Source organism: Hypanus sabinus, chromosome 7, assembly GCF_030144855.1.
Source record: "Hypanus sabinus isolate sHypSab1 chromosome 7, sHypSab1.hap1, whole genome shotgun sequence".
Taxonomy (NCBI): domain Eukaryota; kingdom Metazoa; phylum Chordata; class Chondrichthyes; order Myliobatiformes; family Dasyatidae; genus Hypanus; species Hypanus sabinus.
The window spans coordinates 37,631,072-37,650,660 of record NC_082712.1 but is presented as its reverse complement, the minus strand read 5'-3'; the positions used below and the strand labels follow the sequence as shown (position 1 = coordinate 37,650,660).

The following is a 19,589-nucleotide window of genomic DNA, read 5'->3' as shown; positions in this document are numbered from 1 at the left end:
GCATTGTGGGAAAGGCAGATGAGCGAAGGCAGATCAGCACATGATATTATGACATTGGAGAGAGTTGGTGACAGGAGGGGGCAGGACTGGCAGCTCAGTGTACTGTGTTTCTGTTGTTTTAGACATGACAGAGCGGGAAGGATTAAAGAGTGAGGGTGGCCTTACTCATCAGGGAAAATGTCACAGCAGTGCGCAGGCAGAGAGCTCATCAATGAGGCATTATGGGTAGAGCTGAGAAGTAAGGAAGGTACGACCATGTAAATATTTTATAGACTATCCAAATGCAGTAGTCTGAGGGATTTAGAAGAGAATTTGTAGCGAGATAGTATATGATTATAACCCTCCACATAGTGACTGAGGCACCCATATTGTAAAAGGGGTGGATGAGTAACAGGTTCTCAAGTGTGTTCATAAAGTTTCTTTAATCAGTACAGGGAAGTCCCAACTAGAGAGAACGTTCTACTAGATCTCCTATTCGGAAATGAGTAGTTTATGTAAGGGAACACTCCGCATCTGGTGATCATAATGCCATTAGTTTCAAGGTAATTACAAATTAGAGCACGTAATCAAGTTGAATGTTTGCAATGTGATAATGTTTCAAAAAACAACACACACAAAATGCTGGAGGAACACAGCAGATAGCATCTATGAAAATAAATAAACAGTCAAAGTTGTGGGCCGACATCTTTCTTCAGCATTGAAAAGGAAGAGGGAAGATGTCAGAATAAAAAAGGTGAGGGGAAGGAAAGGAGGACAACTAGAAGATGATAGGTGAAGCCAGGTGGGTGGAAACAATAAAGGGCCGGACAGGAAGGAATCTGATAGGAGAAGAGAGTGGACCAAAGGAGAAAGAGATGGATGATAGGCAGCTGATAAGGGGTAAGAGGCCAAAGTGAGGAATAGAAGGGGAGGAGGAATTTTATTACTTGAAGGAGAGATTGATATTCATACTATCAGGTTGGAGGCTACCCAGACAGAATAAAATGTGATGCTCCTTCACCCTGAGGGTGGCCTCACCTTGTCACAAAAGGAGGCCATGGACTGAGATGTCAGAACAGGAATTGGAATTAAAATGTTTATCACTGGGAAGTTCCACTTTTGTGGGGGGGGGGGGGGTGGTGGAGTAGAGGTGCTTGATGAAGCAGTCACCAAATATATTTCTATGCTGAGTGAATGGGACAACGAGACGGCCACAGACCTGATAGTTTTATAATTGATGAGTTTAGCAGATGAAATATTTAAGAATGTTGTTTAAGTACTGTAATTTTCTTATCAGCTGTATAAAGGAAGGATAAAGTACTTCAATCAATATGATTCTAATTCATTGAATATATTTGATGAACTAGAGATTTTGGCTATCAGTGATGATTGTGATTGAATTTGATAATTACTTTGTTATCCTGGATGTAAGTTAACTGCTGTAATTCATTTCCAACTCATTAGGAAGAGAACTATTTGAAGATGATAGAAAAGCGTGCCCTGCTGGATGCCAAAGTTCCTGATAAAATGAAACACAATCAGATTGAGATGGAGGATGTTCAACTCCCAATTGAACAGAAAAAAAGGAAAATCCAGAGAAACCTTCGGACTCTGGAAGAGGCCGGCTTGGTCTCATCAACAAATAAATACCAAGATCTAATAAATGATATTGCAAAGGTATGCAGATAAGATGATTGATGTTTGATTTACCCTCCTCAATCCACTACTGTTTCTATAATCTACAGGATTCCAGAATATTGGTACGACTCTGTTTCTGGTCTCTGGAGCATCTAACACCAAGCATCCAATTCCTCCCTAAATATCCTTCTTTATATTGCTCCTTAAAACCTGTATTTTTGCCCAAGTTCAGTTTTAATTTCTCGTTGTATAACATTGTATAGTGTCAAATTTTATTCAACTGGGCCACATTTTGTTTTGTAGAGAGCATACAAAAAGTATCTCTCCCCACCCCCCCCCCCAGAAGTTTTCATGTTTTATTGTTTTACAACATTGAATCACAGTGGATTTAATTTGGCTTTTTTTTTACATTGATTAACAGAAAGAGACTCTTGTGTCAAAGTGAAAACATCTCTACAAAGCGATCTAAATTAACTACAAATATAAAATACAAAATAATCGATTGCATAAGTATTCACCCCCTTTAATAAGCTACACCAAATTATCACTGGTGCTGCCAATTGGTTTTGGAAGTCATATGATTAGTTAAATAGAGATTTGTGTTTGGAGATCTGTGTGCTGTCAAGGTGTTTCAACTGATAGTAGTAAAAATACACCTCTATCTGGAAGGTTCAATTGCTGGTGAGTCAGTACCCTGGCAAAAATTATACCATGAAGACAAAAGAACACTCCAAGCAACTCTGCAAAAAAGGTTATTGAAAAGCACAAGTCAGGAGATGGATACAAGAAAATTTCCAAGTCACTCAATATCCCTTGGACTACAGTTCAGTCAATAAGCAAGAAATTAAAAGAATATGACACAGTTGTAAATCTGCCTAGAATGGGCCATTCTCAAAAACTGAGTGACCATACAAGAAAGGGATTAGTGAGGGAGGCCACCTAGAGACCTATGACAACCCTAAAGGAGTTACAAGCTTCAGTGGCTGAGATGGGAGAGACTGTGCATACAACTGTTGCCTGGGTGCTTCACCAGTCACAGCTTTATGGGAGAGTGGCCACTGTTGGGGGGCAAAAAAACTCGCATGAAATCTTGGCTAGAGTTTGCCAGAAGGCCGGTGGGAGACTTTGAAGTCAGCTGGAAGTAGGTTCTATGGTCTGATGAAACCAAAACTGGGCATTTTGGCCATCAGACTAAATGCAATGTTTAGTGTAAGCCCAAAGCACCATGAAACATGGTGGTGACTGCATCATGCTTTGGGGATGCTTTACTGCAGCAGGCTCTGCAAGGCTCATGAAGCTGGACTTGAAAAGGGCTGTTCACTCACGATCCCTGTGCAATCTGACAGAGTTTGAGCAGTTTTGTAAAGAAGAATAGGAAAAATTGCTGTGATCAGATGTGCAAAGCTGATGGAAACCAATCCACACAAAATCAAAGCTGCAATTGCTGCCAAAGGTGCATCTACTAAATACTGTCTAATGGGGTGAATAATTATTCAATCAATTATTTTGTATTTAATAATTGTGAAAATACTTTTTATCAGGCATCTCTAGAGATGAGGTTCATTAGCCCCTTGCTAACAGCCACTGGACTCAACGGTGAGAAAACCACTTTTCTCAAACTCAGTAGGGTTGGTATGACTTGGGTCCCACCAAAACTGGGAAGTTGGGATGCCTCAACCAATTGAACTCCAATCTGTGTGAATACTGTGTAAATATTGCCCACATGCAATTAGCCAATGGCAAGAAATAACAGATTGTACATTGCAAACAATTATAGAGAAAGTATGTTTACAAATGTCAGCTTTATCGAACAGGTAGTAGGAAAGGAAAAAATAAAAAGAGTCCACTACAGTTAACCCAGTCCAAACGTGCACAAAACTGAAGTTTTCAAAATTCACCTTGGAGTTGTTTTTACCTTTCCACTGGATCCACTCTCTGCATGAAAGCACATACCACCCTCCGAATGTCACTTGAAATCCATCTCAAACAAATGAGCTTGCCCATGTGAGTATTAGTCCTTCCTCCTTGAAGCCATTCATCTCTGTCAGGCACCTTGTGCAACAGGGATGGATGGCATCCTCAACCATCTTCCATCTTGTCTTCCAGCTCCCGCCAAAAAGACCTCGACCCACACCAATGTCCGTTACAAAAACCTGTCCTCCTCACGTTCTCTTGGACCTTCCCCCAATTCCGCCATCCTGACTGGCTGACACAACATCCTAAATTGAACAACATAGCCTCTTATCTTCAGCTCAATCCCAAACATGCTAAAAACAGAACAGATTATTCTTACAGAACTAATAAAATGAATTGCTTACAGTATAACAGAAGGATCTTAACCAGGGCATTACAATTCTAATAAATTTAGACCAATTTGTAGAAATTTGTTTTCACTTTGACAAAAAAGAGTTTTTCTGTTGATTAGTGTCAAAAAGCCAAATTAAATCCACTGTGATTCAATATTGTAAAACCATAAAGGTTCGGGGGGGGGGGGGGGGAAGGGGTAATGGGGTGAATACTTTTTAACAGCACTGTAAATTGGAATTCTTTTGTTCAATTGATTGCATCTCTTAACCATAATCTGTTTCTTAGAAGTTGGATTTGCAGTGACACAAAGAGATTGGAATCAAATTGCTGGGCAAAATTGGAGGAGATATAAGAAAAATCCTTTACAAGCTGGAAGGATTTGATTGTCAGCTTCAAGAGTTATGGAAATTAGCTCATTCAGAGAAATAGAAAGGAAATTGAACTAGCACTAAAGAGAAAGTAGTTTGCAGAGCCGTGGGGGGTAAAAGTGGGATTTGTTGCAATGGTCTACAAGGAACCAATTTAGAGTTGATGTCTAATTGTTTGTATTCTCTGCCATTCCGAATCTGTAATACCTCGTTAAATTGCTGTAAAGATAAAATTCTGTTGAACTTGTTGCTTTCAGGTTAGCTGTCCAGTCTCTGTTCTGAGTCCCTATATGATAACTCAATACTGACCTCATACTGACCTCTGAATATCATACTGAATTGCTTTACAACACATTGCTGTTTAAAATGTGCTATATCTCCAAATCATGGGCCCGTCCTGCTGAAAATATTCTGCAGCATTAAGTGATACATTCCAAATGTGTATTCATATTACAGCAATTTTAAATATTTTCTTTCAGGACATTCGAAATCAGCGAAGGTACCGACAGCGTCGCAAGGCAGAACTTGTGAAAATACAGCAGACATTGAGTGCACTTAATTCAAAGGCTAAGTTTTATGAAGAACAGAATAATTATTACAATACCTATATTAAAACGTGCCTGGACAACCTAACAAGAAAGTAGGCATATGTTTTGTTTCAATTCAATGAAATGTTTTGCATTTAGGAAATTTGCTTAGTCTATTTCCAAGGTCATTGCTTACTGCTCTGTTACTTTAATGGAGAATTCACTTGTTAAATTGCAGGAATGCCAGAAGATCAATAAAATTAGATGGCAAAGGGGAAGAAAAGGGCAACAAGAAAATGAAGCAGTCAACTTTGCACTTCACTGCAGCTCGTTTGCATGAGAAAGGAGTAATTCTGGAAATTGAAGGACTTCAGTCCAACCAGTGAGTAATAATTGGCTGTTAAATGCCTGAATACCATAGCAATCTTAGTTTTTAAATAGCTTTTTCATTTTTCAGCAACTCAGTAGAATCAATAACTGGTGAGCAATGTTCTAAAATTACTAAATAACCAAATATGTAGATTTGGGGTGTTCCCCTTGTCACATTTAGTACAGTTTACCTTTGTTAGAAGATTAATATTGGTTTCCATTTTGTTGAAATAGTAAACATACATATCTATATACAGCATTGTGCAAAAGCCTTAGACACATATATACACTAGGGTGCCTAAGACCTTTGCAAAGTCCTGCATTTGTCAACATGGAGCAGAGAGCAAGTTTGTAAACCTGGCGGGAGCAAACAATGTTGGGAATGGTGTGGGTGGAGTGCCACGGAAGGAGTGCGGGACAGGTGGCAGAAGCAGTGGGGGAGTGGGGGAGAAATGTGTTGAGACACCAGACAAGGTCATTTGGTTCCAAATGGTTACTGATCATTCCAAAGTGTGTCTGTGGTGCTTCCTGCTCCCTCCCCTCTCCCTTCCCCTTTTTCCAACCATGATTCCCCTCTCCCTGCCCCCTTCCCATTCTCAATCAATAGGGACCCATATTAGAATCAGGGTCATCATCACTCACATATGTCATGAAATTTGTTTTTTTTTGTGGCAACGGTACAGTGCAATACATAAGATTACTAAAATTCTGTGAAAAAAAACTTAGGCTCATTAACTATATATATGTGCCTAAAACTTTTGAACAGTACTGTTTGAAGGGTACTCACCCCCCACACTCACCCCATCTTCCCGTTGGCTTAACAGGGATGGAGTTCCTCTTGTCCTCACCTACCACCCTCCGCATTCAACACATCATTCTCTGTAACTTCCACCCTCTTACCTGGATCCTACCACCAAACACATTTTTACTTCTCTCCGATTCTTCATTTTCTACAGAAATTGCTCCTTCAGACCATAAGACAAAGGAGCAGAATTAGGCCATTCAGCCCATCATTCAATCATGGCGGATCCCGGATCTCACTTAACCCCATACACCTGCCTTCTCACCATATTCTTTGATGCCCTGACCGATCAAGAAATGATCAACTTCTGCCTTAAATATACCCATGGACTTGGTTTCCACTGCAGTCTGTGGCAAAGCATTCCACAGATTCACTACTCTTTCGCTAAACAATTTTCCTCTTTACCTCTCATAAACAAGAGAGAATCTGCAGATGCTGGAAATCCATGCAACACACACAAAATGCTGGAGGAACTCAGCAGGCCAGGCAGCATCTAGGAAAAGAGTAACATCGACTGCATTCTTTTTCTTGGTGTTGTGTGGCCTGCTGAGTTTCTCCAGCATTTTGTATGTGTTCATTCTCGCCTCTGTTCAAAAGGATCACCCCTTAATTTTGAGGCTGTGCCCTCTAGTTCTGGATACCCCCACCACAGGAAGCATCCTCTCCACATCGACCCTATCTGGTCCTTTCAACAGTCAGTAGATTTCAATGAGGTCCTCACGCATTCATCTAAATTCCAGTTCGTACAGGCCCAAAGCTGCCAAATGTTTCTCATGTATTAACCCTTCCTTTCCTAGAATCAACTTCATGAACCTCCCCTGGACTATACAATGACAACACATCCTTTCTGAGATATGGGGCCCAAATGACAATATTCCAAGTGCAGCCTGAGTAGTGTCTAATAAAGTCTCAGCATTATCTCCTTGCTTTTATATTCTATTCCCCTTAAAATAAATGCCAACATTGCATTTGCATTCTTTACCTACCTGTAAATTAACATTCAGGGAATCTTGCTTGAGGACTCCTAAGTCCCTCTGCACCTCTGATGTTTGAAACTTCTGCCCGTTTAGATATTAATCCACTCTGTTCCTTTTACTAAAATGTATTATCATACATTTTCCAACACTGCATTTCATCTGCCACCTTTTTGCCCATTCTTCCAATTTGTCTAAGTCCTGCTGCAATCACATTGTTTCCTCAGCACTACCTACCCCTCCACCTATCTTCGTATCAACCACAAATTTTGTCATAAAGCCTTCCATTCCATTATTTAAATCAGTAACAAACAATGAGAAAAGTAGCGGTCCCAATATTAACCCTGAGGAACACTACCAATCTTTGCATCCAACCAGAAAGGGTCCCTTTATTCCCACTCACTGTCTCCTGCCTGTCAGCCATTCCTCTATCCGTACTTTCCTGTAATGCCATACGATTGTATCTTGTTAAGCAACGTTATGTATGGCACCTTATCAAATCCAAGTAAATTACATCTACTGCCGCTCTTTTGTCCACCCTGCTTGCTATTTCCTCAAATAACTCTAGCAGATGTGTCAAGCATGATTTCCCTTTACAGAAACCATGCTGACTTTGACTTATTTTATCATTAGTCGCCAAATACACTGAAGCCTCATCCTTAATAATAGGCTCCAACACTTTCCCAACCACTGAGGTTGGGCTAATTGGCCTATAATTTCCTTTCTTTTGCCTTCCTCCCTTCTTAAAGAATGGAGTGACATTTGCAATATTCCAACCTTCCAGGACCATGCCAGAATCAAGTGATTCATGAAAGATCATGATCAATACATCCATTATCTCTTCACCAACCTCTCCCAGGACTCTGGAAGGTAGTCCACCTTATGATCTTCGAGTTTGCTTAACACTTTTTCCCTTTGTAATACCAATGACATTCACTCCTGCTCCCTCACACTCATGGACACTCACACTGCTAGTGTCGTCCACGGTGAAGACTGATGCAAAATACCCATTAAGTTCATCTAACGTTTCTTTGGTTCCCATTACTGCCTTACCAACATCATTTTCCAGTGGCCCAATACAACTCTCACCTCCCTTTTACTCTTTATATACATGAAAAAAAATGTTTTGGAATCCTGCTTTATATTATTGGCTAGTTTGCCCTCATATTTCATCTTTTCCCTTATAGCTTTTTAGTTGTCTTTTGTTGGATTTTAAAAGATTTCCAATCATCCAACTTCCCACACACTTTTGCCACATTATATGCCATTTCCTTGACTTTTATGCAGTCCTTGAATTCCCTGGTCAGCCATAGTTGCCGACCCCTGCCATTTGAGAATTTCTTCCTCTGTGGGACATATCTATCCTGCGCCTTGTGAACTATTACCAGAAACTTTGGCCATCTCTGCTCTGCCGTCATCCCCGCCAGTATCCTCCTCCAATCCATATGTAATTCCCTTTATTCCTTTATACATCTGATTAGTGCTTCTCTCTCTCTAATTGAAATATGAATTCAATCATATTATGATCGCTGTCTCCTAAGGTTTCCTTTGCATTAAGCTCCATAACATGATGTAACATGAACAACATCCAGTCTAAACTGGCCTTTTCCTGAGTAAGCTCAAGCACAAGCTGCTCTAAAAAGCCATCTCATGGGCATTGGAAAAAATTCACTCTCTTGCGATCCAGCACCAGCCTGATTTTTCCCATCCCCTTGAATATTGAAGTCCCCCGTTACAAATGTATCATTACTCTTAATACCTGTCTTTTCCAGCTCCCTTTGCAATCTCAACCCCACATCTTGGCTACTATTTGGAGGCCTATATATGATTCCTAAAACAGTTCTTTTTCCCCTTTATTCATTTGTCTCTTCCCACTGATCTCCTTCCTGGCTCCTACCACTGCAAGCAACAGAAATTCTACTCCTATTCATTCACCTCCTCCCTCATCTCCACTTAGTGCCCCAAACAGTCCTTCGAGGTGAGGCAACTCTTCACTTTTGAATCTGTTGTGGTTTTCCATTGCTTCTGGTGCTCCCAATGAGGCCTCCTCAACATTGATGAGACACAATGGCAATAGGAGAGCCATTTTTTCGAGTACCTCCACTCCATTCACCAAATAAGGAACTTCTTGGTGGCCGACCTTTTTAATTCCTGTCTCCATTCTCATTCCAATATGACAGTCCATGGCTTCCTTTTCTACCTCAATGAGGCCACAATCAGAGTGAAGGAGCATCACCTCATTTTCCATCTAGGTAGCCTCCAACCTAATGGCATGAACATAAATTTCTGTTAACATTTTTTCCCTCTCCACACCCCCTTCCTTCTTCATCTATTCCCCACTGTGACCTCTTACCTCTTCTCCTCACTTGCCAATCACCTCCCCCTAGCGCCACTCCTGCTTCCCTTTCTCCTATGATCCACTCTTCTCTTCTATCAGATTCCTGCTTCTCCAGCCCTTTGCCTTTCCCACCCACCTGGTTTCACTTATCACCTTCTAGCTCCCCCTTCCCCCACCTTTTTATTCTGACATCTTCCCCCTTTCCTTCCAGTCCTGATGAAGGGTCTTAGCCCAAAACATCGATTGTTTATTCATTTTCATAGAAGCTGCCTGACCTGCTGAATCCTCCAGCATTGTGTGTGTGTGTTGCACTGCACACTGGAGTTAACATGTTATTTAAAAAGTGTGAATGAATTGGAGCGTGTTTAAGATATCACAGTGTCTTTGTTTTGAAATATTCTTGTTGGCTACTCGATTTCTTTCTTTTTTCTCTTAGATTTAAGAATGTTCACTTTGATATCACACCAAGTGAGGAAGTAGGTGATTTTGAAATCAAGGCCAAGTTCATGGGAATGGAGATGGAGAAAGTGCAACTGCATTTTCAGGTACAGAATATAGCTGTTAAGTTTAATGCTGGTTTTGTTATATAATTCATGGACTATAAGTTTTGAGAATAATTTGACCAAATCAATGATTATATTAGAATGGAGTTAATTTTGGACTTTTGGTTTCAGAGGGGCCACTACAAAATTGCTAGCTCAGATCTAAAAGGCATCATTGAGCTACTACCTCGTAACATATATACATTTTTGAAATGGGTAAACTATGTGTGAATGGATTCCAACTTGTGGAACATCAAAGCTCTGATAATAAGCTCAAGCAAGGCTAAATTCCACTTTCTGCTGGAATAAATGCATAAATCCATCTCAGAAACAAATGGTGATGAGGAGGTGACTAGAAGTTTTGAATGCTGCTGTAAAATAATGTGCTCAAAAACATTCCATACCAATAAATTAGAACGTGTTTTAATTCCAGCCAGACACGATCTTCATTGTTAAAACACAGGCTTACATTGTTTTAATCTGCTTTGTTCCTAGAAACAGTGAGTTTTCTTCTGTTTGGCAATCTATCACAGCTACTTTGACATTTAAGCTGTTTGAATAAGAGACAGGATTCTTGATTTTGTATTTTTTTAAAATAACTAGCAATCCCAAAGGGACAAAGGGTGTGAATTCAGCCTCCTATTCAGATGTCAGAGCTGTAGCTGAAGATTCACAGCTTGTATAAAGTAACACTCCTTAACTTTGAAATCCTTATTGGACCTGCAAACTAAAAATGACATTTTCCCTCTTAGAACATAGAACATAGAATAGTACAGCACATTACAGGCCCTTTGGCCCACAATGTTGTACCGACCCTCAAACCCTGCCTCCCTTATATCCCCCCACCTTAAATTCCTTCATATACCTGTCTAGTAGTCTCTTAAACTTCACTAGTGTATCTGCCTCCACCACTGACTCAGGCAGTGCATTCCACGCACCAACCACTCTCTGAGTGAAAATCCTTCCTCTAATATCCCCTTTGAACTTCCTTCCCCTTACTTTAAAGCCATGTCCTCTTGTACTGAGCAGTGGTGCCCTGGGGAAGAGGCACTGACTGTCCACTCTGTCTATTCCTCTTAATATCTTGTACACCTCTATCATGTCTCCTCTCATCCTCCTTCTCTCCAAAGAGTAAAGCCCTAGCTCCCTTAATCTCTGATTATAATCCACACTCTCTAAACCAGGCAGCATCCTGGTAAATCTCCTCTGTACCCTTTCCAATGCTTCTACATCCTTCTTATAGTGAGGCGACCAGAACTGGACACAGTACTCCAAGTGTGGCCTAACTAGAGTTTTATAGAGCTGCATCATTACATTGCGTCTCTTAAACTCTATCCCTCGACTTATGAAAGCTAACACCCCATAAGCTTTCTTAACTACCCTATCTACCTGTGAGGCAACTTTCAGGGATCTGTGGACATGTACCCCCAGATCCCTCTGCTCCTCCACACTCCCAAATATCCTGCCGTTTATTTTGTATTCTGCCTTGGAGTTTGTCCTTCCAAAGTGTACCACCTCACACTTCTCCAGGTTGAACTCCATCTGCCACTTCTCAGCCCACTTCTGCATCCTATCAATGTCTCTCTGCAATCTTCGACAATCCTCTACACTATCTACAACACCACCAAACTTTATATCATCTGCAAACTTGCCAACCCACCCTTCTACTCCCACATCCAGGTTATTAATAAAAATCACGAGAAGTAGAGGTCCCAGAACAGATCCTTGTGGGACACCACTAGTCACAACCCTCCTATCTGAATGTACTCCCTCCACCATGACCCTCTTCCTTCTGCAGGCAAGCCAATTCTGAATCCACCTGGCCAAACATCCCTGGATCCCATGCCTTCTGACTTTCTGGATAAGCCTACCGTGTGGAACCTTGTCAAATGCCTTACTAAAATCCATGTAGCTCACTTCCACTGCACTACCCTCATCTATATGCCTGGTCACCTCCTCAAAGAACTCTATCAGGCTTGTTAGGCATGATCTGCCCTTCATAAAGCCATGCTGACTGTCCCTGATCAGACCATGATTCTCTAAATGTCCATAGATCCTATCTCTAAGAATCTTTTCCAACAGCTTTCCCACCACAGATGTAAGGCTCACTGGTCTATAATTACCTGGACTATCCCTATTACCTCTTGTCCCAGAAGCTGTGTCAGAAATTCAATTCCATCATAGTCACACACCCCTGTGGATTATTATCCCCTCTACTTACCCAAAAAAAAGTTAAAGTCTGTCCAGAGCCTTATAGGCTCATCGGGCAACCGGCTTATGCTGGTTTCTGTGGCGTGACTGAGTGTACAAGACTCTTCCCCCTCCCCTCCCCATAAATTGTTAACTAAGTCGTCCTTGCAACCAAGACATCAGTAATCTGTAATATAAATTAGGGCCATTCCCAAGTTTATGTGACTTCCTTTACAATTTCCAGTAATAGATCGGATTATACAGCATTCAGAAAAGTCTTCCTGATCCTGGTCACCGCTTTCGTCAGAGCTCCAGCTGTAGATTACTGTAGTCTCCTGATTCTGCTGCCATTCCTCTCAGCAAGATTAGCATGCGGGCAATGATTACACCTTGTGCAACAGAAACTTTGTCCTCCAGTGGGCTGCTCTGAAGCTCTTCTAACAGTTAATAGTGTTTGAAGGTCTTTTTTACAGTTGTCTCTGGTTCTAATTGGAGCAGGGCTGAACTCCAGACTTTGATGTCCTTGCACATGAATTGGGGCAGGGCAAGAGATGAGGTGCTCGATTTTGATCAAGTTGAAATGTAGTTTATTTTAATCCCTATGCCTCCACCCTGTCGTGCCTTCTCAGTTCCTAAATGCATTGCAGTTAGATTGTGGTTCCCTGCATACCTCCCAGGAAGCTATAGTGTGCATCTAGCCAATTACATTCCTATTGTTGGCACTGTTTGTATTTGCGAGTTTATGAGTTTGTTTTCCAATTCTACAGGACCTGCTGGAGTTGCAGTATGAAGGAGTGGCAGTCATGAAAATGTTTGACAAGGCCAAAGTCAACGTAAATCTGTTAGTTTTCCTGCTGAATAAGAAATTCTATGGGAAATAAACCATTCATGTTGTAGCAGGTCTAACAGTCAAATGTGTATTAAAATGTTAAGCCTGTCTTAGTTGGGGGAAAAAAGTATTGTCTTCACAACTCAATAGCAGGGTCATAAAGGTATTTAAGGCAGCAATTGTTTTTAAGAAACACATATCACTATTTTCTACAGTTGTACTCTTTGCGTAAGTAGTTGGTATATTTTGCAGTCATCAATCTAGATTTCTAATTTTACAAAGTTGAAGCAGAAAAATGTGAGGAAATGCCTGCATTTGGATCATTTGCTGTTGAGTTACTTTCTTTTATTTAGCACTTGTGCTTCATTGGATTTTTAAAAGGTAATGAACAGAGTAACCCCAGTTTGAAATACTTCCAGCCATAAACTTGCTTTAACAATGAGGTGCAATGTTGATTTTCCTTTGGAGAATCTATTATATCCCTTGGTGATCGCACCACAGCAGCCAATTTCCCAGACTCTTGAGCTATGTGCAATTTTGATATTAGATACACTGCCACTCAAATTGCTGGTCACATGTTCTGAGCTTCACATACTGCAAAGAAAATAAAGGAAGAGGATTATTATTAAAGCAGTGAAAGTCAGGATTTAAATGATGAGGCCACTTTTGCATTTTGGAAGCTAATTGGCTGTTACCTATAATTTGGACTGTTGCTTAATCAAGGGAAAAAAGAACATTTAAAAGAACCTGCATTAAAAAGAAGCCCTACAAGTACAAAAGTTACTACATAATTGAGCTTCTCTGATAAATACCTCTTGTTTCCAGTGCAGTCCAAGGTCAAAAAATCTTTTAAGGTGATTCTTATTTGTAGCTGTGTCATATTGAAGAGAAATATCTTCAATGCAGTTTAATCTCCATAGGATGTAAAATGTAACACAGCACTGAGAATGTTTTACACTGATTTATTTTTGATGAATCTGATTCCAGCAGTGCTCTTTTTTGTTGATAATGCCTTTAAATTGTATAATTATGTTCATATCTGTATCATAATTCTGAAAGCCAGTGTAAGTGATATTTAATTTCTGGATTATCTTTGTTTTTAAAACACAAAAATTCATTATAAATAATTGAGCTCCGGAAAACGAACTGATGTAATACCTCAGGTGCTTGTTGATACTAAGTATAATGCTTACATAGGAAGAAAGCAATTTATATAATACTACAGTAATTGCTATTTCAACTAAATAAGACGCTGCCTTGTATACCTATTAAATATCTGCCCCCCCCCCCCCAATAAATCACACTGCAGCATAATGTTTGGCCAGTTATTAATTCAATACATGCTTCGCAGCTCAAATTCTATGTGACTTTCACAAGTATTTAAACTAGGGGTTACTGAATACTCCCATTTAACATGTGCTTACATTTTGTGAATTATCTTTTGAATTTCCAATAATAAAACTATAACAGATCAAATGTTATAACTTTGAAAACTTATTTTCTAATTTGACAGATTAATTTTCAATGGACAGGGAAAGTTAGCCTAAACTGGTATAATAGAGGAAAACTGGAAGTGGAAATATTAAAACTGTAATCACCATAATCCTTAATTCTTGATTTTCAATTGATCTTAATTTTCTGGAATCCTATAATTGTGTTAAATTTTGAAATAAAGATGATAGAGTAATGTGGCTTTGATTTCTGTGTTGGGGCACTGACCAAAGCTTCAAGCAGAAATAGTACATATTGCTTATTTAGTTTAAAGAATAACTAAATTTAATCATTTATTTAAATAGTTGGCTTTAAATGCAGTGTACAATTTCAATTATGAAAACATTCCATTTAAGATATTCAATGTAAAAAGATAAAATATTATATGATTTATACATTACAAGATAATAAATATGCACTACTGCCTTAATGGCCAAAAATATATTTGAAGCCAATGTCCACTACCTGTAGTGTGGTAACAAAGTAATAATTTGGCTCTAGTAATTGATATATGTATGTGTCCTGTAAGTTCACACTGATTTTTGTGCCTTTTGTACGTAAATTGATGGGTCCTCATCCTGTTAGCTATTTATAGCTGTTCCTTTTAAAACCAAACTATTGGAATTATGCTTGACAACATTTTTTTACAATGATTGTCTGCTTTTTGTCAAATTGTGTAAAATAAATAAATCTTTCTAAATAGTTTCAGTTTTGTTGACTTGTATTGGAGAGAAATATCAGATTCATCATCATAGTGTTGTACCGCACAGAAGAAGCCGGGCTTTTGGCCCAACTGCGCCACACCAAAAAAGATGCCTCGTCCTATCTACGCTAGTCCTATTTTCCAGCAGTCGGTCCGTAACCTTCCAATTCATCTATCTATCCAATTGTATTCTAAGAGTTGTTATTATACCTTCCTCAACCTCTTCCTATGGCAGCTCTTTACACATACTTAGCATACTTTGTGTAGAAAAAAAAAAGTTTCACCTCAAATTCCTATTAAACCTTTCCCCTCTCACATTAAACCTATGCCCTCTAGTTCTAGATTCCCTGACCTGCGAAAAAGACTGAGTGTATTCACCCTTCTATGCCCCTCATTACTTCAATAAGAAACACAAAATACTGGCAGAACTCAGCAGGCCAGACAGCATCTATGGGAGGGGTAATAATGACACTTCGGCCCAAAACGTCATTATTACCTCCTCCCATTGATGCTGTCTGGCCTGCTGAGTTCTGCCAGCATTTTGTGTTTTTTATTTATTTCCAGCATCTGCAGATTCACTCGTGTTGCCCCTCATTACTTCATCCACCTTTATAATATCACCTCTGTTTCCTAGCTTGTAACGTTCTAGCTTGTTCAACCTCTTGCCGTACAGTGGATTCCAGTTAATTAGGCCATCAGTTAATCAGAACAACTACTTAAATTGGACAACTCTTGAACAAAAACTATTTGAGATAATAGCCAGGATTCCCTCCATGTATTTGTAACACAGTGCTGCTTAACTGTCGAATAGTTTCTAACTGGAGTCAGTCACATGTGTGGCCATCAGACGTCACACTGCTTAAGAACAAACAGTTTCAAAATCATGTTAGTTGTGTGTGTTTGTGTTCAGAAAACTGTGAAGTTTGTCCTCATAGTTGGTGAGAAATAAGCGGTAAGGCAATTCAAAATTGTTCCGCTCACTGTGGTTTCAAGCATTCAGGCTTGGGATGCCTGCTTCGTCAAGTTGGGAACTACAAAGAATTTGAAGGTATTGACAATCATCTTAAATGTGTTACGTATTCAGGCAACAATAAATATATGAGTTCGGCAAGGTTTTTTTTTACAACTAACAACATGTTTATTAAACACAGAAAACAAACCCCCCCCCAAAAGTAAACAAACACTAACGTAACCGGAAATCAACTGCTGTGTGGCAGCTCAAACAGTTCTTAAAGCGATATTGCAAAAACAGTTCTTTAAAGTGGTATTGCCAAAAGTTCGATAAGCTCACAGTCCATTTAAAAGAAGAGACTTTATAAGACGATTTAAATTCTCTTTCACGTCGCTTTGCTTCGATCCCCGGCGTCGAACTTTTCCCATGAAAAATTAACGAAACGAAACAGCTTAAATGCACTGACCTTTCCTTTGTCACACTGTCCTCAATCTTCTGCTATCCCGCAGAGATTAACATGAGAACAGTCAACGAATTCCTTTCCGAATAAGGATTAAATAAGGTCGAACCCATTTCACCGTAGAAATCGATTCTCCTCGATCTTTAACTCCCGAACTCCGATCTTCACTCTGCACTGATTCTCAAACTAGCAGAATTGTAAAGAACCTGCTGGCAATGACCTTTTAAACTTTAGGCATTAGATAAAACTTCATCTTTCAACAAAACTGCGTCATCGCATTAAATCACGCAGTGGCATGAAGTCAACTTGGCAAATCCAGCCACGAACTGCCCCTCCTCACAGGGTGGGGTCTTCCTTTTATAACCTGAGAAAAAACACCTGTCACATGATCTCTACTGGCGGGAAAATGAAGTCACTCCACCATCGCAAGACCATTACCTCAAGTCCAGTATAGCTTCAACCCCAGACACGTGACAAGGGTACCACTGTCATGTGTCACGAGTATGTAACAAATGTTACAATAAAAATGGAAGATGCAATCGTGAAAGCATTGTACAAAGGCAGTCTATTATCTGCGGTAGGTGTGAGTACTTATAAAACTGTATTTATTCATTTAGTCAATCAACAGAACAGTGCAGTGTACAATGTATGACTTCATCAATAATTATCAGGAACCAATACGGTTTTATAGTACTATAGTAGTATTGGTTGCATTCTAATTTGTTCAGTATTTCATTTAAATACATAATGTCATTCTTGATTTAACAGTGGTTTGTCTTTTTAAATACCTTTATAACTATTTCCATGAAACAGTAACCACTCAATTGAGCTAAGATGTACTGGTCCGGATGTGTCTCAGTTCATTGGAATTCACTGTAATTCAGTCATTCAAGTCCTGACATATCCTTGTAAAATAATGTGGCTTTCTTATGACAATATTGGTAAATTTTATATTTCCACTTGAAGCTTTGCCTACAAAAATTTTATTTTATTTCTTTTAATGGGATTTACAGTCCTTTTTGACCGTTTAAGGGGATGCCTGAAAAGGCGACATCCATTACTAAGGATGCCACACTACAATGCAAGCCCATGGCTTGAGGCCTAGTCATCACTACAACTGAGGTGACATTGCTGCCTCGAAGCCCACTTCCCCACCAAACAAGGGCAGCAAGCCTACAGCAGCCAATGTTCAATAGGGTCTTGCAATTGCAAAATAAACATCCAAGACAGTCGCTCATGGTTTCTCTGCACACTGCCTTTGCACCGACTCTGGTGCCTCTGAATAGCAGGCAGCAGCATGATCCTCATGATATAGGTCAGCTCTTCTGAACCCAATTCGGCACCTCCTGCGGCCCAATAGCCCATCTCGAATCCCTCAGCCTGACTCACCTTGTCTGAACCTCCAGCCGGCTCTTATGACACCCCAGCCAGCTACTCTGAACAATGAGTAGCTCACTGATGCGGTAGACCTGCTGAACACATTGTTATTAGAGTCAAGAATAGTCCTACTACGTATAAAAACACATTTAACAAAGAAAAAAGCACTAGAAGGTTAAGATCATGTACGCTACCTCATTTTTTTCTCTTTGCTTTTTTTGCATTACTTAGTCAATCTAATTGTGAGTGTGTGTGTATGTCTGTGTATATATAATTTCTTAATGTAATTCATTATGTATTGCAACTTACTGCTGTTGTAGAACAACAAATTTCATGACATATGTCAGTGATATTAAACGTGATTCTGATCCTTTATAAAATCCTCACATGGAACCGACTGAAAAGACTAGACATTATCATCTTAATTTTAACCTAAATAGAGTCAGGTGGTTATGTTTGTGAGGTAAGTAGTTTGTACAGAATTGCAGATTGGTGAGAGTATGGAAGAAGACTGACTGCATTCGAGCAATTGGGCTAATTCCACACCCCCTGATCTGCAAATTCTATTGGATATTTCACCAGGTCTTTCTGACTACAATAGTTGACCTCAATGGTTCAATACCTGTGAGCTAATTTGTCTTATTGTTCCATGTCAGTGACCAAGGTAATTGAAGTGAACTTCTTTTTGACAATATCTGAAACCAACACTTGCACATTCAAATAAATATGCAGGTGTATCTATAATTTTATAATGCTGAATATAAATTGAATATTAACTATTTCTTACTTCAGTTTATATACAGCAGGAGTATAGTTCAGCTTTGTAGAGTGCTTGGAAGTGGGCGTAAACATGAATATATAATTAAACAGCATAAAGCATATGCCCAGAAATTGCGTTTCACTCACTTTGCTGCACTAGATGTCCTAAAGCCAAACATGGTGTTACTAAAATAATCACAAAGTTGAAGCAGTCATACTCTAAATATACTTGTGATTCTCTCAAGTGATTGAATAGATCATGAGAAGTGAGTCAATGCTATTTCCATGGCAGCCTGTGGGCGGGACTTTAACAACATGGGTGGAAACCTAGTCAGAGTCGTAAAGGCACACAAGCTCTTTACTTCCCGGAGTCCACATTACTATAGAGCACTCAGTTACTGTCATCTTATTCTGCCCCCTGATTCTATCTTTTGCCTACCAACTAGAGGTAAATTAGAGTGACTAGCATACTTTGGGTTGTGGAAGTAATTCAAGGGACTTGCACGTGTTCTTGGAGATTATGTGAACTCCACATAAACAGCACCGGAGGTCAGGATGGGTCACTGGAGATGTTAGCACCTCCACTAGCAGTACTGCTGTGCTATCCCCTTGCAAAACACTTATTTTTCCATGATTTACACAAAAAGATGGAAATGTGTCCAATTTCTAGATGATAATTTCCTATACTCACTTTATAACAATTCAAAGATGCATTGTTGTCTTGCTCTTCTCATCCTTGTATAGTTTTTCTACTAGAAAGCCTACTGAGCATTTTAAAAACTTTTATGTGGCTCACTGAATAATATGGGTAAATTTAATAAGTTTCTATCGTGGAAGTAAACCGTTGACATAACAACCATTAACTCAGGTGAAAAGTTCAGTCCGTTCTGTGCCAACAATTTAAGGGAGGAAGTTCAAGATAAATTGTCAATCTCTCTAGTGTTTCTTTGAGTGATGTGTCAAGTTGCTTGAATCACATTTCAG

The 19,589-nt window shown here is 39.6% G+C and overlaps 1 protein-coding gene across 2 annotated transcripts in view; it reads left to right on the top strand.

The window, feature by feature from the left end:
* iqgap2 (IQ motif containing GTPase activating protein 2) overlaps positions 1-15,059 on the top strand; it is a 282,888-nt gene extending 267,829 nt beyond the window's left edge. For both annotated transcript variants that reach the window (XM_059974514.1, XM_059974515.1), the window contains 5 exons: positions 1,444-1,656; positions 4,772-4,932; positions 5,058-5,201; positions 9,739-9,847; positions 12,802-15,059. In XM_059974514.1, coding sequence (XP_059830497.1) covers positions 1,444-1,656; positions 4,772-4,932; positions 5,058-5,201; positions 9,739-9,847; positions 12,802-12,915 — 741 coding nt within the window. In that variant the 3' untranslated portion in view covers positions 12,916-15,059. The remainder of the gene's footprint in view (positions 1-1,443; positions 1,657-4,771; positions 4,933-5,057; positions 5,202-9,738; positions 9,848-12,801) is intronic.
* The last annotated feature ends 4,530 nt before the right edge of the window (positions 15,060-19,589 follow it).